At 40.7% G+C, this 21,963-nt stretch overlaps 1 protein-coding gene across 2 annotated transcripts in view; it reads left to right on the top strand.

Moving 5' to 3' along the window:
• The window catches only part of gria1a (glutamate receptor, ionotropic, AMPA 1a), a 72,786-nt gene that overhangs the window by 25,015 nt on the left and 25,808 nt on the right, over window positions 1-21,963 (top strand). For both annotated transcript variants that reach the window (XM_085369021.1, XM_085369017.1), the window contains exons 4-11: window positions 872-1,056; window positions 6,037-6,090; window positions 9,361-9,519; window positions 9,817-9,984; window positions 10,903-11,007; window positions 11,767-11,874; window positions 19,245-19,451; window positions 20,144-20,589. In XM_085369021.1, the coding sequence (XP_085225147.1) occupies window positions 872-1,056; window positions 6,037-6,090; window positions 9,361-9,519; window positions 9,817-9,984; window positions 10,903-11,007; window positions 11,767-11,874; window positions 19,245-19,451; window positions 20,144-20,589 (1,432 nt within the window). The remainder of the gene's footprint in view (window positions 1-871; window positions 1,057-6,036; window positions 6,091-9,360; window positions 9,520-9,816; window positions 9,985-10,902; window positions 11,008-11,766; window positions 11,875-19,244; window positions 19,452-20,143; window positions 20,590-21,963) is intronic.

The following is a 21,963-nucleotide window of genomic DNA, read 5'->3' as shown; positions in this document are numbered from 1 at the left end:
TAACATAGAAGCAAACACAACTACGTCGTGTATCAGTTTGCAATTCTAAATTTTGTGATTGCTATAATTCATTTGGGTAATGGCTGCCAGTCTGCCGTGGGTGAAATTACTTTATTTACTCTGTGGAACAACTGCGGCTGCCAGCTTGAGAGGAATCTGATTGGTCTGCTGCCAGCAGCAAAGAAGTACAACAGTGACTCAGGTTGTAAATCAGAGCTCAAGATCAATGTGTTCCATAATCACCTTTTAAATCCTGTCTTAGCATGAGCCTTTAGCTTTTTGGCTGCTCTACCTGCTTCTCTGTGATGCTTGAATGAGTCAGCAGGGTATTGGTGACAGTGTAATTGAGTAGAGCCACCTGTAATTGGGGCTTGGAGGACTTAAAGCTTACTGTGAGTGTGTCGTCTAGCTGATTGTTTGTTACCATGAAAATGGTGATTATTTAGCCCGGCGGTGTGCGAGTTGGAAATGTGCACCTGTATATGTCAGTGTGCTTAATGGACTATCGCATTCGTTACACTTTATCACCAGAGCTACAAGGGAGATTCTGATGGATAAGCTTATCAGGGGCAGTTTGGGTTTCTGTGCAGCTTCTGTTTGGCTCACAAGTTGTCTTAATTTATCTTGCAGTTCATAATATAACTACACAAAGCATGAGGTTACCCCGCATGTAATTTATTTCGCATGCTGTCTAATAAGATGTAGACACTGTTGGATTGCTCCCAGTAGATGAATACCAACTAGTCATTCATCATCTTTGCAGAAGTTCTGTTACAGGTGCCCACACAGTTACCTCCAGAGCTTTCTTTGCGCATTTCAGTTATTCCGTACACTTGGCAAAAACACATGTTCTCATTTGCTTGTCTTCCAGGTCTGTCTGTGCTGCAGAAGGTTCTTGACACGGCAGCAGAGAGGAATTGGCTGGTGACCTCAGTCAATGTGGAGACCATATCGAGTAATGCCTTTGCGAAGGTGTTCCAGGATTTGGACAAGCGAAAGGAGGGCCAGATTATCATTGACTGTGAGACTGAGAGACTCAACAACATACTGCAAATGGTAAAAACATTCACTCTTTTTTATGTTTTCACAATGTATAATCAAATTTTAGCATAAAAACGTGGCCTCATAGCACAACAAAAGCATACAGCTGTTCTTTTAGACAGATGTCAAGCTAAGTATTAGTTATGTATGTGGCTTAAGTTTAAAAGAATTCGTCGGACATACAAAAAAGGCACAAACATTTCAGGACAAATTTATACACATTTTTATCAGATAAAGAAAGGAGGGGATATAAATTTAATGTGGTGGTTGGCTGTTGGTCTATTGTGATGTCTCGTCTGCTGGAGCATCAAGGACAGTAAAAGATAAATAACGCAGCTTTGGCATTTGAAGCCAGCAGTTCTCCCATGATAGGATCATCACTTTCTCACCTCCGCATTGTTAAAAGGAAAAGGATCCTATCATCGCAATTGACTGTTCACAGCCCCTTCCATCAAACACAGACTGTCCAACCATAGCTTAGCAACTGTAACTAGGCAGAGCAGGTCCCTTGAACTCCAGATTATATCACGAAGGCGGTGTCTCTTTGTTGTTACCTTTATAAAGGGTTATTAAAAACACAACAGGGAGATAATATGAAGAAAATGGTTCTGACTAATTATTCACAAAAACAGTAGTTTGGCTAAAGGAAGATATCACAGTAACCACCGCAGTTTACACATGATCCAGTACTAGGATGTTATGTTGGCAGTTTCCTTAGCAACTGCTAAAAATAGTGTTTAAAAATATGAAAAGTGAATGTTTATACGCTTGTAAGAATATTGTGATGGACACACACACTGTGTCATCACCCACTGGTTTTTGAAATGGCGTTTTTTGCAATTAGGTTGTTTGGAGCCATAAATGAATATAGCTGGATGAGAGGGAACAGCGCTACATTATGGGCTAATGCTAGCTAGCTTTATTAGCAAAGTCCACAGACAGCTGTATGGGTGCATTTCACCGACAGTAGCTACAGTTTGTTTTTCTCTTGTTTAAATCACTAATTTGTTAGTCGTGTAACCAAGAGAAAAAAGTTAGACTAGTGTAAAAGATCCTAAGAAAACATTTAAACTGAGTCCACATTACAGCAAATATGTTATGTGTGTTACAGGAGCAATATGAAATTGTCAATCGTGTTCCTTGTTCAATATTATTTGGAAGCCGCTGAAATGTGGGTCATTTTTTGTCCTTTATAAAGTTACAAACACACAGCATCAGATTAGATGGCAGAGTATGTCTAACCTTTGTGATACTAACAGCAGCCGCGTTGGTTTACGCTTGCTAGCATTCACATCCAGAACATGATTACACCTGGCTATGGATGCTTGGTTATGTTCCTGTTATTCTCCAGGTTTTATACATCAGTGCTAGTTAGGACAGCTGTCATCAGTTTATTTTTCCCCAGCTTGTTTCCACTGGTAGAAAGAACGTGAGTAGGGTGCTGGCTGTGTGTCAGGGCTGTAGCCCCAGGTAGTCGCCAGTGGTGTCATCTTTGAACCATCTTTGAGCGAGTAACTGCCTTTCTGCATTAATTAAAGAAAAATAATCCATTAAACAGACTATTATTTCTGACACAGACTAGCAAATTTGGCAAACATTCAAACATCTAGCTCATAGGTGTCAAACTCTGGCCCGCGGGCCACATTTGGCCCGCAGCCTGATTACATTTGGCCCGCAGCCTGATTACATTTGGCCCGCGAAGCCATACCAAATTACTATTAGAGCTGGCCTACTGGTATTATACAGCTAATATATATATTGTTTAGTATTAAGCTTTGCTTGTTCCATATTCAGTTTTTCAGCAAAATGTGTTTGAGTCCATAAGAAAAGATTCATTCTTATATCTGGAGGAATAAATATATTTCAATAACTATTAACGTTAGCCCGCAACTTTGTTCCAGTTTTGAATTTTGGCCCACTGTGTATTTGAGTTTGACACCCCTGATCTAGCTGACTAGTCAGGCTCATCCCTCATTTGGTTATTGGAATTAGCTCAAATGCAGCCTAGCAGACTGTGAACAGGCTTCCATAACAATGTTAATTCAACTCAATGTAGTTTTAGCTTTATAACGCCAAGTCAGTGGTGCTGTGAAGGTGCTGTTATGGTGTACAGTGTTTTACATTCAGCATTGTTAAAATCTGCTAAAAAGACCAGAACAGAACATTTTTATGCTGTATAGTTTCAAATTTTAATACTGAAGGGGATTAGTTGCTTTTGGAGACAGCCTCAGGTGACAGTTTAGCTCTTGAGATTTTAAGGGCAGATTATTAAGTGTTGTTAATAAGAAGCAGTAGATACATTAAACCAATAATTTAGGATACAACATCTACACTTTATTACTAAACTGTTACATTTCTACTATTTATTAGTCTTCCACATTAAACGTCACCTCTGTGGATGCCCTGCCACGGACAGTCTTTTATCATGCACATTATCATGAATGAAGTACTTAGGTTCAAGAGACCCTTTTCACAGGGTTCTCAGTTTAAAATGAGCAAACTGGAAACATTAAAATATATTTTTCATCTAACTCATGTACAGTTCCCGAGTTTAATTACCAGGCTGCTAAGAAAAGCTGTCTTTCAATCAGCAAAATCAGTGGTTGCTGACTCAAAATGAGCTGCTTTTATTCAACCGCTGCCTGAAACCAAGAACCCGTTATTTCAAAAACTTTTGTTCACTTTGTTGTTTTTTGTGGGGGGGGGGGGGGGGGGGGGGGGGGGGTTTACTGCCTTTTACAAGCAGGCATTCTGGCATAATATGAAGGCACCAAGGTGTAATTTGTTTTGCTTGCTGATTCCACGCATGTTATCAGTCTGACTGTCATAGTTCTTTATGTTTGTTCCAGAGAAGAAAAAAAAGTGCACACACATCCCCATCTGTATTTGTAGGCTATCACTGCTCTGTGTGAATGTTATTGATGGCCTGGTGTCTACAGTTAAGGTTATTGCATCAGTTCTCACCAGTTTACAGAAGCTGAGCCCGAGAAGTTCTCCATTCAGACAGCCACCATCAATCACCGACATCTGCTCCCTGCCTCCACGCTGCCCTGCCTGTGCACCCATCCAGCGAGAAACACATATATACACAACACCTCTGCTTGGTTTGCCCTTTAAACTCACAACTGATCGCATCTAATTCATCTCATACCGTACAGATATTGTCTTACAATACAGCCACTGACAGTATATCACACAAACCGAGTGTAGAGGCAGTTTCATAGAAAAGCCACCGCAGAGATGTTTCAGTGGGTTTGCCAACTGAGAGACAAAAAGGGTGACCTGCTCTTTTTAATAATAATAATAATGGATACTTTATTGATCCCCATGGGGAAATTACTTGTTTTTCTCTGCATTTGACCCATTCACTCTGTGAAGCAGTGGGCAGCCCACTAAGCAGGCGCCCGGGGAGCAGTGTGTAGGGACGGTACCTTGCTCAGGGGTACCTCAGGGTAGCCGTTAAGTGGATTTGAACCGCCGACCTTCCGATCATGGGGCGACCACTTTACCTACTGAGCTATCCCTGCCCCTATCCCTGAACTCTGAATGACTCTTAAAATCTGCATGCATAATTTAAAAAAAGCTACTCAAAGCCAAAACTTTTCCATTTGACAGTCCAGTGTGGCTGTGTGTTTCCCCCTGTTGTACGGTGTATTGGTGTCAGTACTGGTTCGTGTCTCTCCTCCCTCCTTCTTGTTTTTCCTTGCCTGAGGCTTGGCCGCAGGGCTCCCCTCGTGTTGAGGTCATCATTAATAACAAATGCCACCTTCTGTCATGACCTACGGCATCATTAGACGCACACGCGAACACCACACAAACAAATGAGTGCACTTTGCACTGTATACACAAAGCAAAATGCTTGCAAAGAGAAAGAGAAAGGAAAAACCATGTTTACCACACTGCCTGCATGGAGAGCATGAAGCAAACTTCATATCCACCGGGTTAAGGCTGTTATTAAGCTTTAAATTAATGCTGCTCACTTGACCTTATTTTATGCGACTGTTGTCAGGACACACACACACACACAACCAAATTTGCTGTAGCTATACACAACAGCAGACTCGTTATTTAGCCAAGAAAAAAAAATAATTTAGCCACCAGCTAAGCATGACATTTTTTTCTTTTTAATCATATACTTAATCTACATTTAGATTTAAGTAAAAGTGACGCTCGGTTTACCTGCTCCACTCATAATATAAATAAACCATCTCTTAAAGTGTCCTGGCCCTTTGTGATTGGCCGACCTGCGACGCCTGCAGTGAAAGAATTATGACAGCGCAGGCAGGACAGAGATGCAGAGTGTAAGCGTGGGAGAAGGGCTGGCACAGTTCATCACTAACAGCCTGCATTATTTCATGGTATTGTTAGACCTTGATGGAGCTCCAGGGAAGTAGAACTCTGTAAAATATTTAAATATCAGATCAAAGATCAAACCAGAGCTCACAAGGGAACAATACTGAGAGCAGAGAGAAGACTAGTAGGATTAGGAAGAGTCTGCCTCATGTCTTAAACTGTGTATATTTCTCCGTCTTTGCTTCTTTTTTTTAATATTTAATTTTTAAGTTGTTCCCTCTTCGGGTTATGTATCAAACTTTTCTGTTGATACATTTTGCTTGGTAGATATTGTGCCATTTTCTTTGGAACAAATATCTGCATAAAGACAGCAGTGCTGTAAGAACACTTCTTCCATAGCAGAACCATTCATCACTGGCAGGAAAGGGAGGAAAGGACATTCTTTGACTCCAGAACTGTCATTTTCTCAAAGCCAACATGTTCAAAGGCCAGTCCCTTTGCTCTGATTTCCTGTTAACCTACTTTCTGCCTGTCCTGCACAAGATCAAATGCTTTACACTGTCCTGTCTGTGGTGTGATGCCGAGAGAGTGTCATATCCTTCCTCGCACTTTCTCACACATGAATATATTCGAAACAACCTTGTGTGCTCGTGTGTGTGGCACGCATTTTTATTTTATGTCTCTTTTGTTCTTATCTTTCAGATTGTAGATCAAGGAAAGAATGCAAAGAGCTACCACTATATTCTGGCTAATCTGGTAAGAAAGACTATTTTCATTTTTTAAAATTTCTTAATAACCACCAATAACCAATTATATTTTGCTTCCAAGAAGCCAGATGTTCTTGTAATTTTTTAAGACGTCTTGAGCAATAGTTCTCTAGCATTTCCGAAGTTCTTTGGTTGCTTTTTCACCCATTTTCAGTCCACTTCCTGTACCTGACCATTTCCAAATATTTTTTTTAAGCCACAGTTAGCGCTTACCTATGAATCATCTAATCATATGTGCTGACACATAACAGACACTTTAGCAAAGAATCTATTTTAAATCAAGTCTTTCAACAGTTTATTACTAGCAGTCTGTCACAAAAACATGTCATTTGTTTCCATTTCTTTAGTTGAATCTACAAAAAATGCCAAAGATAAAACACTTTGACAAGCATAAAATAGTATTTTTCCTCCAACATGTTGATTCTTAAAGACTTACTAACTGAAAACTATCTGGACACTGTTTACTTTAAAAAGTTGAGGACAACAGAAGAAGTGGCGGGTCTTAAAAAATACTAACTATAGCAAATGAGCGGTATCCATTTCCTTAAAAAACAGGGGAACAAAACCAACAAAGACCTGACACAAGACCTGAGAGATGCCTTAGTTGGTCCATTTACTGTTCAATGGAGATTGATTGGAAATTATTTAAGTAGACGGGTTAACAACCATCCGTAAAACACAGTGGAAGCTCTATCATGATTTGGGGCTCCATTATAAATGCAGAAAAGTACCGTCAGATTTTGATGTAATATTATTTGGAAAGCATATGACTGGAAACAACGTAACATTTCAGCACAACAATGATCCCAAACACACTGCCAATGCAGTAAATCATACTTGGATATAAAAATACAGAATGGAATACAATCAGGCATGAAGACCACTTAAAATAAAGTTAAAAGAAAGCTTGTGTTAAAGAGTTCAGGTTCTGTTGAAGAATAAATGTTCATATATGTTGGCAGATTTCAGTAACTCACTGTGCCTATTTCTCATTTTCTAAGAGAAAGAGAGAAATCAGGGGTGGCTCAGGACTTTTTGCACGGCACTATTCTTCTCTGCATTCACACTTTATTTGAATTTATATAAATGTATGTAAATTGTATCTTTTGTCTTATATTTCATTTCATAACTGGATTCCAAACTTTCAGTAGTTTATTGCCAATTCAATAGTTGTGTTTACCCAATAGAATTGTCTGGTTTTACCCTCATTCCATCTGCAGCTCAGCTAAGTCAAATATCCTTTCACTGCCACAGCTATAGAAATCACAGCAACACAAGTGGGAGACTTGCGACAGTGACAGAAAGCTGTGCAGACTCACAGCAACAGAAAAAGGTCAGGCAGCCAGTGTATGAAAGCATACATCCATTAGCTCTCTTTGTCTGCTGCCTTTTCCTCGCCACACACATGTTAGACCCTGACAACACTCGATAAATGTGGCTAAATGAAAAGAAAACTGGCATCAACAGAAGCTGTGGTAATAACAACATTAATATGCAGATGCTGGCTTGAACAGTTTCTCACTGCTGGCGTTTTAGATTGACTCAATCTCCCTTGTCCAACCGGTTTGCCAGATTTAAATTTAAACGATAAAGCTTAGACGGTAATAACAGATGATATACAAAGTGGCCACAGTCATTTATAATGGGCCCGTTAAAATGTTGGACCAAAAAAACGGGGAAAAAAAGAAAGAAAATGACTTTATACGTCCTTGGACCTTTTAGTTAATTTACTTACCTCAGTGCACATGTGTGCTTGTGTGCGTTGATTCTGAGCACAGACTGAATTTCAGTAAGTACTTAAATTGTGGTTACAATTCTGTCGGGAACATCCCCCATCTACGTCCTGTGTTAGCAAAGGCTAGTTTCTATAGTAACCTCCTCAGCTGACTGCACAGCATTAGCTCATTCATGGAGCAGAAAAAAGACATAAGTCTGTCTGTTGAGCTGAGAAATATGGACACCTGGCAACACATACAGGTACATTAAGGGAAATGCGGCTGTTAAAGCAGACTGAATGCTGCCCCTCTTGGTTGCCCGCATATGTTTGGGGTATTTTTCTTCTTCTCTTAAATGAAAAAGGGCAAAATAACCAAAAAAAAACAATTCTAGATAACTTTAGGCTAGGGAACAGCAAGTCCTCTTTGTTTTTCTTCAGTTCTTTTGACTGTATGAAAATCAAAACACAGTAAACAAGCGCGAATTCGGAACGGATGTGATAAAAAGAGCCAAGGCTTCAAATGGCATGATAAAAAACAACAACAACATCAGAGCAGAGAAGAAAGAAAACGGATGGTACGCTGGAGACAATCCAGAGAGAGCCACCTTTTCTCCTCATCAATCAAAACTTTGCTTTTAAACCTCATACAAATCACAGACAAATCTTTTTTCCTCCTCTGTCTCCACTCCCACCCGATCCCTCTTGTCTACCTCCTCCTCTCCCCACGCTGACAGGAAGCCTGCTGAGAGACTGAAACTGTCTTTCCTACTTTCTACCTCTGAAAAACAGCCCTCTCCACATAATAGTTTTTTTTGGGGGGGGGATACAAGAAGGAAATACCATTACAGTAAATCGCTTCTTCCTCCATTCTTCTTTGCCTGAGGCTCGCCTTGCATTGTTCACAGTAGCCTATAAGGTTTTGATCCTGCTGTTGTTAACAGTAGCATATGAGGACTCCGTCTATCACAGATTAGTGCCGGACTGCTCCTTCCATGTAATGAGGTTTTCTATTTTCTTTCTCACTACTTCTGTCCCTCAGGAAAGACCTAAATGAAGTCTGCTCAATGGGATGATCTCCCTATGTAAAAATGAAAGATTTTTTTTCTTTATTAAGAAATTAAAACCTGAACTTGTGATGGCACAGTTAAAGCAGTACTTAAAATGTAATAAAGTTAGCTAAATTACCCAACCAGCGGCACCAAATGTTAGGTGCCCTGCTGCTGGTTCCAAAACCTTTTTGGACAGTGTTCTTACAAAATGCTCACCTGCTTGAAACCCTTTGATGCAGTTTTTAACAAGTTATGATAATTGATCCATTCATCCATCTGCTTATAAGCTAAACTGCTTATGAAGCTCAAAAGTAGAGGCGAGATCCATTTTACATGTGGGTTTTTTTCTTGTGACGCCTGGATAACCAGAACCCCTGTTTGCAATCCACTGCTGTAGAAGAACATATCAGCTGGATTTCACAGGGAGTTAACATATCCTCTGTACCTGTGTGAGTATGTGTGTGTAATCTGTTTCTGTCTGGTTTCCTCTCAGGGTTTTCTGGACATCGATCTGACAGATCTGAGGAAAGGCGGGGCAAACATAACCGGCTTTCAGCTCGTCAACAACTCAGAGCCGAGTGTGAGCCGCATCGTCCAGCAGTGGATGGAGTTTGATAATAAGGACTCCAAAGTGCCCAAGCCTGGACTCAAAGTACTACCCCTTAAATTTCTGAGTTACTTTCTTCTTCTTCCATAAGTCTCTAAGCCTAGTGTCTATATAATAGGTAACTCTTACCTGAATATGCTTTTTGGATTTTGGATTTCTGCTATAGCAATTATTTATCTATACCAAGTTGAGAGTGATACCATATCAAGGTATTTGTGTATTTACAGGCATAAGAAAGTAACCTAAAGTTTAAGTTATAGAAATGAAGTCTCTGATGTTTAAGCAAAGCGCTTCTAGTGTTTGTGACATGAAATGTAATTGAATTAAACTTGCTCTCTGCAGTACACAGGTGCTCTAACATATGACGGGGTGAAAGTCATGTCCACAGCCTTTCAGAATTTAAGGAGACAGAGGATAGACATATCTCGCAGGGGCAACGCTGGAGAATGCCTAGCCAACCCACCAGCTCCCTGGGGACAGGGCATAGACATCCAGAGAGCCCTGCAGCAGGTCTGCACACGTGGAGAGGAACACACTAATGCACACACGCATAAATACATAGATCCTCGTGCACACTCACACAATTTCTTGAGTGGCACATTGGCTAACAGCTCCTGAGTTTGGGCTGGCTGAACAAATTAGGTCTCATTCTGTCGTGTAAAGTTCACATTAAGTCATTGGAGAGCTCTCCAGTATCAAATGTGACATCATAGCTAATAAACACAACCTGCAGGCAATAACACTCGACTGTGATTATCATGAAATATGACATCAGCAATTGAGTTTAGAAATGTAATATTTGGCGATGAAAATGCTGGACTGGCTGTGAGACTCCTTAATGTCACAGAGACACACGAACGCCGACCTGCATGTGCATTGAGGAACACGGACAGTTATTTGGATTAAATTTAGAACGCTAATAAAAAAAAAGAAAATTTAAGTTCAAGCCATTCAACACCATTCACGCAAAATATGGAAATATAAAAACTGCTTTTGTGTTCATGAGGATTTACGTACAGTACAAGTGCTTGTGTGAGTGTGCTGCCCAAGGCGCTGTCTGCAGAGTGGCTGCGCAGAGGCCTGTTCCGAATCAGTCTCGCCATCTGCCTGCAGATAGACTGGAGATTGAAGCCGTTCGTGTTCGCTCAATTAATTCCATCACACAGCCAAGACAAACACGGTGCACTCTGCACACATACGTGCACACCGTCTGTCATTTATGTCCACAGTGACGCGCGGACACTCACAAATGAAAACGACACAAAACATGCGAGTTGCGCTTAGAATGCATGTCATGTTAGCATGATGTGCGAGTGCTTGCTCCTAGCACTGAAACGCTGGTTGAATATCACGTTACGGGGCAGCCGTACCAGCCAAGGAAGTGAGAGGATCTGAATTACTTATTCGATATCTTTGACTCCATTACAGGTCCGTATAGATGGATTGACTGGTCACATTCAGTTTAATGAGAAAGGCCGCAGAACCAACTACACTGTTAGTGTCATGGAACTGGCCCCCTCTGGACCCAAGAAGGTGAGCCTGAGGGTCCGATTTAAGATATTCATTCTTGCCCAAGGGCCCCCTTTCTAAAAAGACAATATGTATGCAGTCTTATTACATGTGTCTGACTAACCCTGTAGCTTATTTTAAAACCTTGTACTGTAGTCAAACGAGTGAATGCTCCAAAGAGCCAGTTTCTAATTTAAAAAGTTAAGATTCACATTTAACAAGAAATCTCCTACTACCTTCAGTGAAGTGTATGAGTAGCTTTTTACTCTCACACCTCACTGAGCAGCTCCCAAATGAGTACATCATTACTGCTGCAAATACCTTAAGGGTGAAAGGTAAATTAGAGACATGGATTTACCTTACTTCTTGGTATGTTTTCAGTCTTGCAAATGCAACTGAATGTTTATTTGAAATAGCAGGAAATTCATATTTTCCTCTTGCGCTGGAGAAGCTATCCAGTGAGGAGACTTAAGTACTTGAATTTATCTGAAATGCCTGATAAATTATACATTTTTATTAAATACAGCTCATCATTTCAATTAAATTTTGTGCACTCCACATACATGTCTCTTTTGGGATTTCAGTCATTCACAGTAAGAGCTGCTAAATCAGCTTGATAGGTCATTGAGCTGGACTTAAATATAAGCTGAAATATGATAAACTGCCTTTAAGCTCGAGTCTTTGAGTGGGAGTAAAAGTTATTTTTCTCTCATATAGTCAGTTTCACTTTAGGCAGTTAATTAAACACGGGCCCTACTTTGTGACACATTCTCCTTGCCTTAGGTCGGCTACTGGAATGAAGATGAGAAGTACGTGACCACAGCCAGCCTGAGAGGGAGCAACGAGACTTACCCACTGCTGAACAGAACTTACATAGTCACCACTATCTTGGTAAGTATGAGTTAAAAACAAAAAAACTCAAACAAACAGAGGTTAAGGGCTTTTTTTAGGGGACGAGGGTGTTTAATTTGAGAGACTGAAACAGATAAAGTAATAGTAACATATTTTCTATCATGGTAGAGTTCCTTAAATTTCACGACCCTGAAAGAATTCAGCAGGCGTCCGCAATTGTATCTTGCTCTCTTGTTTCTTTTCCCAGCTACATTTTCTAACTGCTCTCATTCTGACTGAAGCCTGCTCAGAATAACAATGAGTATCAGTATAACTTTATTGCTCCGTGTACATCTGAAGTGCAGAATCTCATGCCTGACATACAGTGTTGATGACTGTTAGAGTTGGTATAGTACACATTTATTGCACTTTTAAAAGCTCACAAAAGGTCAACATAATCTCTGTGGTAATGTCAACACACATAAAAAAAAACAGGCAGACTAGAAAGAACCAGCAGAAGTGTCTGTGCAGCATTAGAACTTCTCATGAAATAGACAAAGTAACTGTTATATATGAGGCTGTGGTATGTCAGTGCATCCTTTTAATTTTTATTTTTTTATTTTTTTTACCATAAATGTCATCATTAGGTCATCCAACATGTCTCAGGTTGTATTTATTGGCAGTAACACAAATGGTCTGCAAGTGAGGTCAGATTCGACCTAATCCATTCTTGTGACACGTATCATTATATTTTGTAATCATAGCTGATAATATCTGACTATAGTACAGTAGAGGATATTAAAGTTAGTACAATATATCCCTGGAGGTACAGGATGTTCTCAGTAGCTTGTCTATGAACTGGTTCCCTAATTTTTACTAGTGGTATATTTTTAAAGTGAAAATGTTTTTTTTTGCAGTGAAAAGTGGCTTTAATGGCTCTAATGTATATGTGAAAGGTATATGCACACCAGAATTAGAAATTAAGCAGCTTAACTTATATGTCATGTGAAAAAAAAAAGTTTTCACATGACTTTCTGCAGTCTTGTGAAAAAATACAACCTACATCAGCAAGTATGAGCATCTCTATGAAGGAAGACATTTTGGCAGTTTGCTGCTCTGGAGCTTTCAGGTGTATGTTAACACAATTCTGAGGAGGGAAGACACCAGCAATATCTAGAAACAATTGTTGCTGCCTATCAATCTGTGGAGGTTTATAAGACCATTTGCACACAGTTTGAAGTCAATCATTCAACAGTGAAAAAAAATATTGACAAGTTGGCATTCAGGACAGATTACCAATCCTCCCAGGAGTAGAAGTCGCAACAAACTCACCTCAAGATCAGACAGTGCGACGCGAAACTGAGAAACTGCAAAAATTTCCAGAGCGACATCTCAGACTCTGCAGGCCTCAGTTAGCATGTTAAATGTTGCAGTTCGTGACAGTACAACTAGAGGAAGGCTGAACAAGTATGGCTTGTTTTGAAGAGTTGACAGGAGAGACTCTTCTCTCTAAAAGGAACATGGCAGCATGTCTTAGATTGGTAAAGATCCATTTGAACAAACCACAAGGTTTCTGCAATGATTTCCTCTGGACAGATGTGACCAAAGTGGAGATGTTTGACCATAATGCACAGCACTATGTTTGTTACAAACTGAACACAGCATATAGGCACAAACACATCATACCTACAGTCAAGCAGTGTGGTGAAAGGAGTGATGATTTGTGCCTGTTTCACAGAGACAGGACCTAGAAGTCTTGCATGCTCTTTATAGCAAAGCATTCTAGAGTCAAATGTGAGGTCATCTCTCTGACAGTTAAAGCTTCGGCGAAATTGGGTCATTCAGCAGGACATTGTTCCCATGCACAGCAGCAAATGTACAACAGAAGAAGAATCAAGTAGTTCCAATGACCCAGTCAAAGTCCACACGTCAACCTGATTTAAATATTGTGGGGAGACCTAAGAGAGATGTGCTTAAACAAATGCTCACAAGTCTTTATGAACTAAAGCAAATTCATAAATAAGAGTGGGTGAAGATTCCTTCACAATGATGTGAGAGACTGATAAAGTCATAGAGAAAAATAGTAATTTAAAATTATGGTGGCGCTACCAGCTACTGAATCATGAGATGAGCCTCATTTTTCACAGGACTGTATAGAATCCTGTGAAAGCTTTCTTTTTTGCATACAATACATTACAGTTTTATTTATATAGCACATTTAAAAACCCGAAGGCACACCAAAGTGCTTCACAGTAATATGGAGAGTCAACATAAGTTAATAACAGGGTACAAATCGGGCACTAGCATAGACAGGATAGAGGCACTAACAGACCAGAAGAGTTAGATAAATACAAAATCCGCTGAGACAAAAACAGCAGTAAAATTAATAATAAAATAATACATTTTATAAAATTTTATAAAAGATTTAAAAGTTTAAAATTTAAAAGATTTAAAAGGGTATTAACTGGTGAGGAAAGCCAAGTCAAATAGATATTCTTTCAATCTTGAGTCCAAGGCTCGAATAGAAGCAGGGAGGCTGTTCCAAAGGTTGGGTGCAGCTGAAGCAAAGGCACGATCGCCTCTGGTCTTCAGTCTAAACTTAGGTTGGGCCAGGAGTAATTGACCTGATGATCTTAATGTACAGATTGAGGAGGTCAGTGAGGTAGCTGGGCGCAATGTTATCCAGGATTTTAAAAGTGAGTAGCAAGATTTTAAACTCAATGCGATATTTGATTGGTAACCAGTGTATATCAACAAGAGCCGGAGTAATAGGGTCAAATTTTCTAGTTCCAGTAAGAAGGCGAGCCGCAGCATTCTGAACGAGTTGCAGCCTTCGAAGAGAGAAGGCTTGGACACTACAGTAGAGAGAATTACAATAATCTAACCTGGAGGTCACAAAAGCGTGGATACGTTTTTCCAGGTCCCTGTGTGATATAATGCTTAGCTTTAGAAATCTGGCGCAGTTGAAAAAAAACAGATTTAACTACTGATGATACTTGTTTATCAAGCTTAAAGGAGCTATCCAAATAGACACCCAGGTTACGCATAGAATCAGAGAGAGTTAGCTAGGGGCCCCAGCAGGGCAACAGGCTGGTCTCGAGGAATATGGCTGTCGAACACCATAACTTCAGCTTTTTTCTCATTTAAAATGAGAGAATTATCTGACAGCCAATCTTTAACCTCTCTCAGGCAATCGTACAGGGAGTTCAGTGATGCTGACAAATCATCAGTCAGTTGACAAGAGATTTGAATGTCATCAGCGTAAAAGTGATAAGAAATATTGTATTTTTCAAATATGAAGCCCAAGGGTAGCATATACAAAGAGAATAATAAAGGGCCAATACAGACCCCTGGGGCACACCACAGCAGAGAGGGGCAACAGAGGAAGAGTATCCTCCCATCACAACAGAGAAGGATTTATCTGTGAGGTAAGAATTAAACTAGTTAAGGGCAGAACCCTTAATGCCTACAACATGCTCTAGCCTCCTCAAGAGTATATTATGATCAACCATGTCAGAGGCTGAAGACAGATCCAATAAAACTAAAACAGCAGGGCGACCAGAGTGAGCAAATACAAGAGGATCATTATAGACTCTTAGCAGGGCCGTTTCAGTGCTATGGTGTGGCTTAAAGCCAGACTGGTATTTGTCAGTGATATTATTTGCAACTAAGTAAGCCTGTATTTGGAGAAAGACGGCTTTCTCTAAAACTTTTGATAAAAACTGAAGTTTTGAGATTGGCCTATAATTGGCAGGGTCTTTCTGATCGCAATTACTTTTTTTAAGAACAGGGTGCACTACCGCATGTTTAAAAGCAGTCGGGACACAGCCCACTAACAATGATAAATTCATTAAAAATAAGATGCAAGGCCCAAATTCCTCAAAACTTTCCTTGATAATTCGGGATGGAAGGATATCATGCACAGAATTTGAGTTTCTCAATTGTTCAATTATTCCCTTAAGAGTGGGGAGTGATAACAGCTCAAAGTGAGAAAAGGTGGACATGCATCGTAAAACCGGAACAGGATTCAGCACAAGAGAGTGAGAGTGTGAAGCCTTCAGTAATAAAACTTTTCCACTAAAATGAATAAGAAATTGCTCACAGAGAGCCTGAGAGGCCGAGCTCGAAGAGTCCGGACAGGAATTTATCACTGAATTAAAAATTTTGAATATCATTCGCGGGTTGTGGCTATTAGTCTCAATAATATCTGATAGGAAAGCTGCTTTAGCTGCCTTTACAGAGTTCTGGTATAGAAAGACTGTATGACTGTGGGATTTTTGTGGGACACGCCTTCCTTCAGATGACTTCAGTGCTCACCAGATAAAAGATTCTTAGTGGAGCTGATGAAGGCAAGAAACAATGTAGAATAACAGAAAAGACATCAGTACACATCAACTTGTGCACTCTTTTTAGAGCCATTGGCTGCATATATAGACATCATTGCCAGTGAGAGGAGAAAAACTCTTCCAGTCAGCCTCCAAGTTGTAATTAAGATAAAGAAATTTTCAGAAGCCAACTATCTCTGCCACTTAGCAGATATAATTATGTTTAAACAAACTAGTGCAAAATGGCTGCAGTAGTCAGTTCAGCTTAAATGAAGCCCAAAGTGAACCCTAATGCAATCCATTCAGCTGCGAGAAAAGGAGATTGATAGCTTACATGGTTTTTTTGTACCCAGTTTTCAAGCCTTTAGGCTATTTTTCAGAAAAACAGAGTGCATAATCTCAGAGATTAGACATAGTTAACTAAACACATTCTTTGTTTGAAAGTAACTCTCCAACACTCCAGGAGAGAGAGGCCAGAGGGCAGCCACTTGGAGCTTGCCAAAAGGCACCTAAAGGACTCTCAAATATCGAGAAATAATTCTCTGTTCTGATGAAATAAAGATTGAATTCTGTGCCCTGAATGCAGTGCGTCATCGGCAACATCATGCTCTGGAGATGTTTTTTGGCAGTAAGAATAGGGAGTCTAGTCAGGGTCAAGGGAAAGATGAATGCAGCAACGTGTCCTTGATTATAACAAGCTCCAGAATGTTCTGGTTTAGCCCCAGTTTTCCAACAGGACAACGACCCTTTGCACACAGCCAAAGTAACAAAGGAGTGGCATCAGGACCACTCTGTGAATGTCCTAGAGTGTCACAGCCAGAGCCCAGACTTGAGATCTGAAAATGGCTGTGCACAGACGCTCCCCATCCAACCTGACATAGCTTGAGAGAAGATTGAAATATTGAGCCAGGGCTTTCAATACTTATGTAGTTGTTATATTTTAGTTTTCAAATTTTACTACATTTACAAGAATTTCAAGAAAACTTTGTCTTTATGGGGTAATATGTTTATAATTTGAGGTAAAAATGAATTGAATCCTTTGTGGAATGAGGCTGTAACATAACACAACGTGGAACATGTGAAGTGCCGGGAATACATTCTGCATGCATGTAGCTTCTGCCACTTCAGCTGTCTGCAGTACAACTGGAAGACCAGAGATCCTGTTAGAATCATTTTCACTGAAAAGCCAATCAAGTGGTTGTTGTAGTATTACTATAATAAGATTACTGAGTTAAATATAAGAAAGTAGCCACTAATGTAGCTGCAAAGGAAAATCCTGACATGTAGTCTATTGACATCTACTTTCGAAAGTATGCCTAAAATCCTTATTTAAACCCAAGAGTTGGAGTCTCCGGAGTAAGCCCCCAAAATAACTCTCTCTGACATAATCTCCTGTCAGTGTCCTTTTCTCCGGGAAGATAAATTAGTTTTCTGTCTTGGAAGCTAAGAGAAGAGATAAGGTGTGAGGAGCACAGGCGCAGGAGTTTTTACACCTTCTAACTTCTGTGCTCTCTGATTCGTTGCCTACGGGTGGGTGTTGTTTTGCTGCTGTGTTGATATCACATAGTTCTTCACTGTAGTCCCTGCTGTCCAAGCCTGTGCCCACAGACTAGGCCTGGAGATGTGGAGAAATGAGGCACAACTGGTTTAATGGGGCATCAAAGCTTCCTTTGCTGATGACTGCGGCTTTGCACTGAAATCAGACAAAGAGTGAAATGTGTCTAATCTTAGCATGCCTGATTTTTGTGTTATTGTCGCCTTTAGTGTGTATAACCCTTAAAATATATTGGGTAATGTCAGCACACAAGAGAAAATGATTGAATTTTTAAAATGTATTAAAAATATGAACTTCTACATGTGTAGTTGCATTTGTTCAGGTGCACAAGTGCTCTTGTGTGTATAAATGTGCAGCGAATGTGTCTGAGTATTGTATTTAATGTGGTTGAGTGACAGCAGATCTCAGTGGAGCTGTTCGAGGTCAATGTGATTCAGTCCTGGAGGACCTTTTGTATGCCTTGCCACATCTCCATGTGCACATTTGTACATGTGTGTGTGTATTTCTGTGTGTGTGTGTGTGTGTGTGTGTAGTGGGCATGGTCACAGTTGCGTGTGCCCTGTCTTTGTCTATGACTGCGTGCGCCAGTGCGTACACTGTGAAAGCGCTGCACGCCAGTCCTTTCTCTTCACTGCCTCCCCAGGGTGCCATTTGTCTACCAGCCTCAAGTTATGTGCAACAATGATTACCTTCACCTGGATCATAAAGAGCGGGAGAATGCAGATAGCTGTAACACATATAGGAAACCCTCTCCTCCCTACACCCCGCCTCCTTATCTAGACACTGGTGAACACGATGGAAGGATTTTCTAAGCTCAGCAGAAAACTCTCGCTTAAAACAGGAACACATAACAACTTGTGGGAATTGAGGCCTTCTTAGTGCTGCTGGACAATTTATACTGAGGCGACTTTAATTCTGTATGAAATACATATTTCTGAAAGTGGAGCCCCAGGTGTAGTGCCAGCTGCAGTTTCTCAGGCAAGTCAATCAGTGTGAGATGTGCAGTAGTCGATGTAACAAGAAGAACAATGTGGCCCTGGAGCAGAGGTTATCCTGGTTTCAGAGAGCTGTCAGCTTCATTGTCTTCATGCACGCACTTACACAGGTGCTCGTTTGAATCATACCTCATGTCTCTTCGGCTCTAACAATGCTGCCCAATTCCTGTTTTCTTGCTGCATGCTATGTGCTTTTCAGTGCACGATTCAGTCGCACTCATCCTACTTAGAGGGTCTTTGTGGATGAATTGCATACCTACCTTCAGGGAACAAAGCTAAAATAATGCCTTGTAGTTCCATTTAATTTTCTTTTCTTCTCAACCTTTAAACCTACAATTATATCTGGGGGCCAGTGCTTTTTTTTCCTTTTTTTTGCCCTAAGCCTCGGTTTAGAACAAGAGATAGCACTTCATTTTCAAAGTGCACACTAATTTCAGGGAAATCATTTCAGAAGCTGTTGAGTGAGTTCCTGTAAATGATTTTTAAAACTTTAGGAAAATAAAAAGAAACACATAAAAAATCTGTTTTTACTCATGGCTGCCCCACATCCAACAGGAGTCTCCATACGTGATGCTGAAGAAGAACCACGAACAGCTTGTGGGGAATGATAAGTACGAGGGCTACATCGTGGAGCTGGCTGCAGAGATAGCAAAGCATGTGGGCTACCAGTACAAACTGAAGATTGTCTCAGATGGCAAGTACGGAGCCCGAGATCCCGAAACCAAGATGTGGAATGGCATGGTCGGAGAGCTGGTGTATGGGGTGAGTCGGTGGAGCTTCTTCTAAGATTTTCTTTTTGTTTTCCCCACAGTCAAAGCTGGAAAATTAACTTTTAAATGTCTTTTGTGAATACTGATTATTGAAGGTCTTAACACATTGAAAACCGCACTGGCCCCAAGCCTGTTAAGGATGATTACCTATTTTGCTTTCTTTTTATTAGTATTCTGCGCTGCTTATTTAAATATAATTTTAATATGTTAGACTTTGGGCAAGGTTCACTTTGGAAGAAACAAATCCTTACAGTTTGCTGCTAGAATAATTTGTGATTATATGATTACTAAAGGTTCCTCTGAATTGCAATTTCGACAGTCTAACCACTTTGTTCTTCAGAAGTCTGAAATTGTGCTGTGTTTTTAATTTGACCTGGATCGTTACCGACTAACTTTTGCTGTGTGTACCAACTGTGCTGTGATGAGGGGGAGGAAGATAAAGACACCATCTTAAAACTGAAAGAACTGGTCTTTCTTTTGCTTTCTCGTTGTGCAATACACTTGGATAATGATCAAGAATACATTTATATCTAGACACGGTGTAGTGCACGTTGAGTGGTTGCGGTGATCCTCTCAGACCTTTGCTGCAAACAAGGAAACACAAGTATCATTCCACCTCAGAATTTCAATGAAATGCTACTTTATCCAGCACTGTTTACACCTGCCTTTGTGCTCTTTCCTCAGAAAGCAGACGTGGCTGTGGCTCCGCTCACTATCACCCTGGTCCGTGAAGAGGTGATTGACTTCTCCAAGCCCTTCATGTCTCTGGGTATCTCTATAATGATCAAGAAACCAACCAAATCCAAGCCTGGCGTGTTTTCCTTCCTGGACCCGCTGGCTTACGAGATCTGGATGTGCATTGTGTTTGCCTACATTGGCGTCAGCGTCGTCCTCTTCCTGGTCAGTCGATTCAGCCCGTACGAGTGGCACGCCGAAGACTACGAGGAGGGAGCCGAGCCGCAGACTCCCACCCAAGCGGCGGCTTCCAACGGGGTGCAGCAGGGCCAGACACCGACGCAGCAGAACACCACCCAGCAGAGTCCAGAGCAAACCAATGAATTTGGCATCTTCAATTCCCTTTGGTTTTCACTTGGCGCCTTCATGCAGCAAGGCTGTGATATTTCACCACGGTAAGAAGCTGAGGCCACAAATTTTGAAGCTTTATACTCCTCTGAGTCTCTGCTTTTATTTGTTGGTACACAAAGAGACATTCAGTACCACCTACGTGTAGTACATATCTATCTGCCACACCAACGCCTCAGCATGCTGACTTGCTTTCTTTTTCAGCTCACTTGAGTTTTGTTTATTGAGATTTTGTTGTGTTTTTCTTAGCCGTTTGTCATACAAAGAAGTGATAAAACTTTGATGAAGGGCAGAAGAGCCAGCTTATGATGTGGTCATGTTGCAGACTGTTGTGGTCTCATTCAGTTTCCAGATAATTCCCATAGTGCTAAAAACATGGCACAAATCTAGGACAGTCAAAACTGGTAGTCAGTAGAAAGCTTTAGTATTTTATAAAATTAAAAATTCCTGCCATTCTGCATCTCACAAGTGATTAGCCAGTCGGTTGTGCAAATATTAGAGCCTTAAGAAGCTGCTATGAAGGATCCTGGTGTGAGTATTGAGTGTTATATGTTGGCTTCCCTCAAGTGCTCTCATGAGCTGTGGTATGAAACCGTTCTCAAAAGGTCACCAATTAAAAATCTCATTAAGTGTCTGAAATTAGAGACACTGAGGTCGACTTTCTGAGCTCTCCAGAGGCGCTAACAGGGGGAGATGAGAAGATAATGTCAGTGTTATCACTGTAAGCTCTGAACTAGCAGAGACAGGTTAGGTCACTCGTAGACAGAGCTTCTTGTCTCTTTAAACATTAAGCTGCATATACATTATGTAGCAGCTACCGTGAAGTTGGAGATCCCAGCGCTCCGTCTTGAAAGTGTACTCGTAAGCATCGTTGCGTTCCATCTCGACTTCCTTCTTGTGGCAAATTAAAGGGTGTATTTTCACTTTGGCCTCACCCTGCACAAATAACAGAACGGAAAAAAACAAAACAACTTTGCAACCCACGAGCCTGCATGCGGCACATAGGTGCTCAGCAGTACATAATGTAGGTAGTGAATTCCTCCTCCCACAGGCCTTCATCTGACATTTACTGTTTTCTGCCTGCAGACTGTGCTGTGCTTCATGTGAGATGAAGCCTATTGTCCAAATGCTCTTCTCTTACAGGCAGAAAATGCATTTGGATTAACTATTGATTTTCTTGTATGCCACACAAAGAGAGAGGGCCAGGGAATGTCACGGTGCTTCCTTAAAATTGTCCCTTCCTTCTGTATGCACAGCCATCTTTGAGCTGTGTGTGTGGAATGGTGTGTACTTTGCAATTTAAAAAAACAAAATTAAGAGTATTTGCGAGGGGAGGAGCGAGGGGGGACGACCTCCGCGGATGCAAGACCTTTCATTGACTTCGGCTAAAAGGACAAAACAGGCCATTCCTCTCTACTTTC

The sequence above is a fragment of the Diplotaxodon limnothrissa genome, linkage group LG2 (assembly GCF_057381915.1).
Source record: "Diplotaxodon limnothrissa isolate DT_005_m linkage group LG2, D_limnothrissa_male_GT1.1, whole genome shotgun sequence".
In the NCBI taxonomy this organism is placed as follows: Eukaryota; Metazoa; Chordata; class Actinopteri; order Cichliformes; family Cichlidae; genus Diplotaxodon; species Diplotaxodon limnothrissa.
This window is presented reverse-complemented; position numbering and strand designations above follow the sequence as displayed.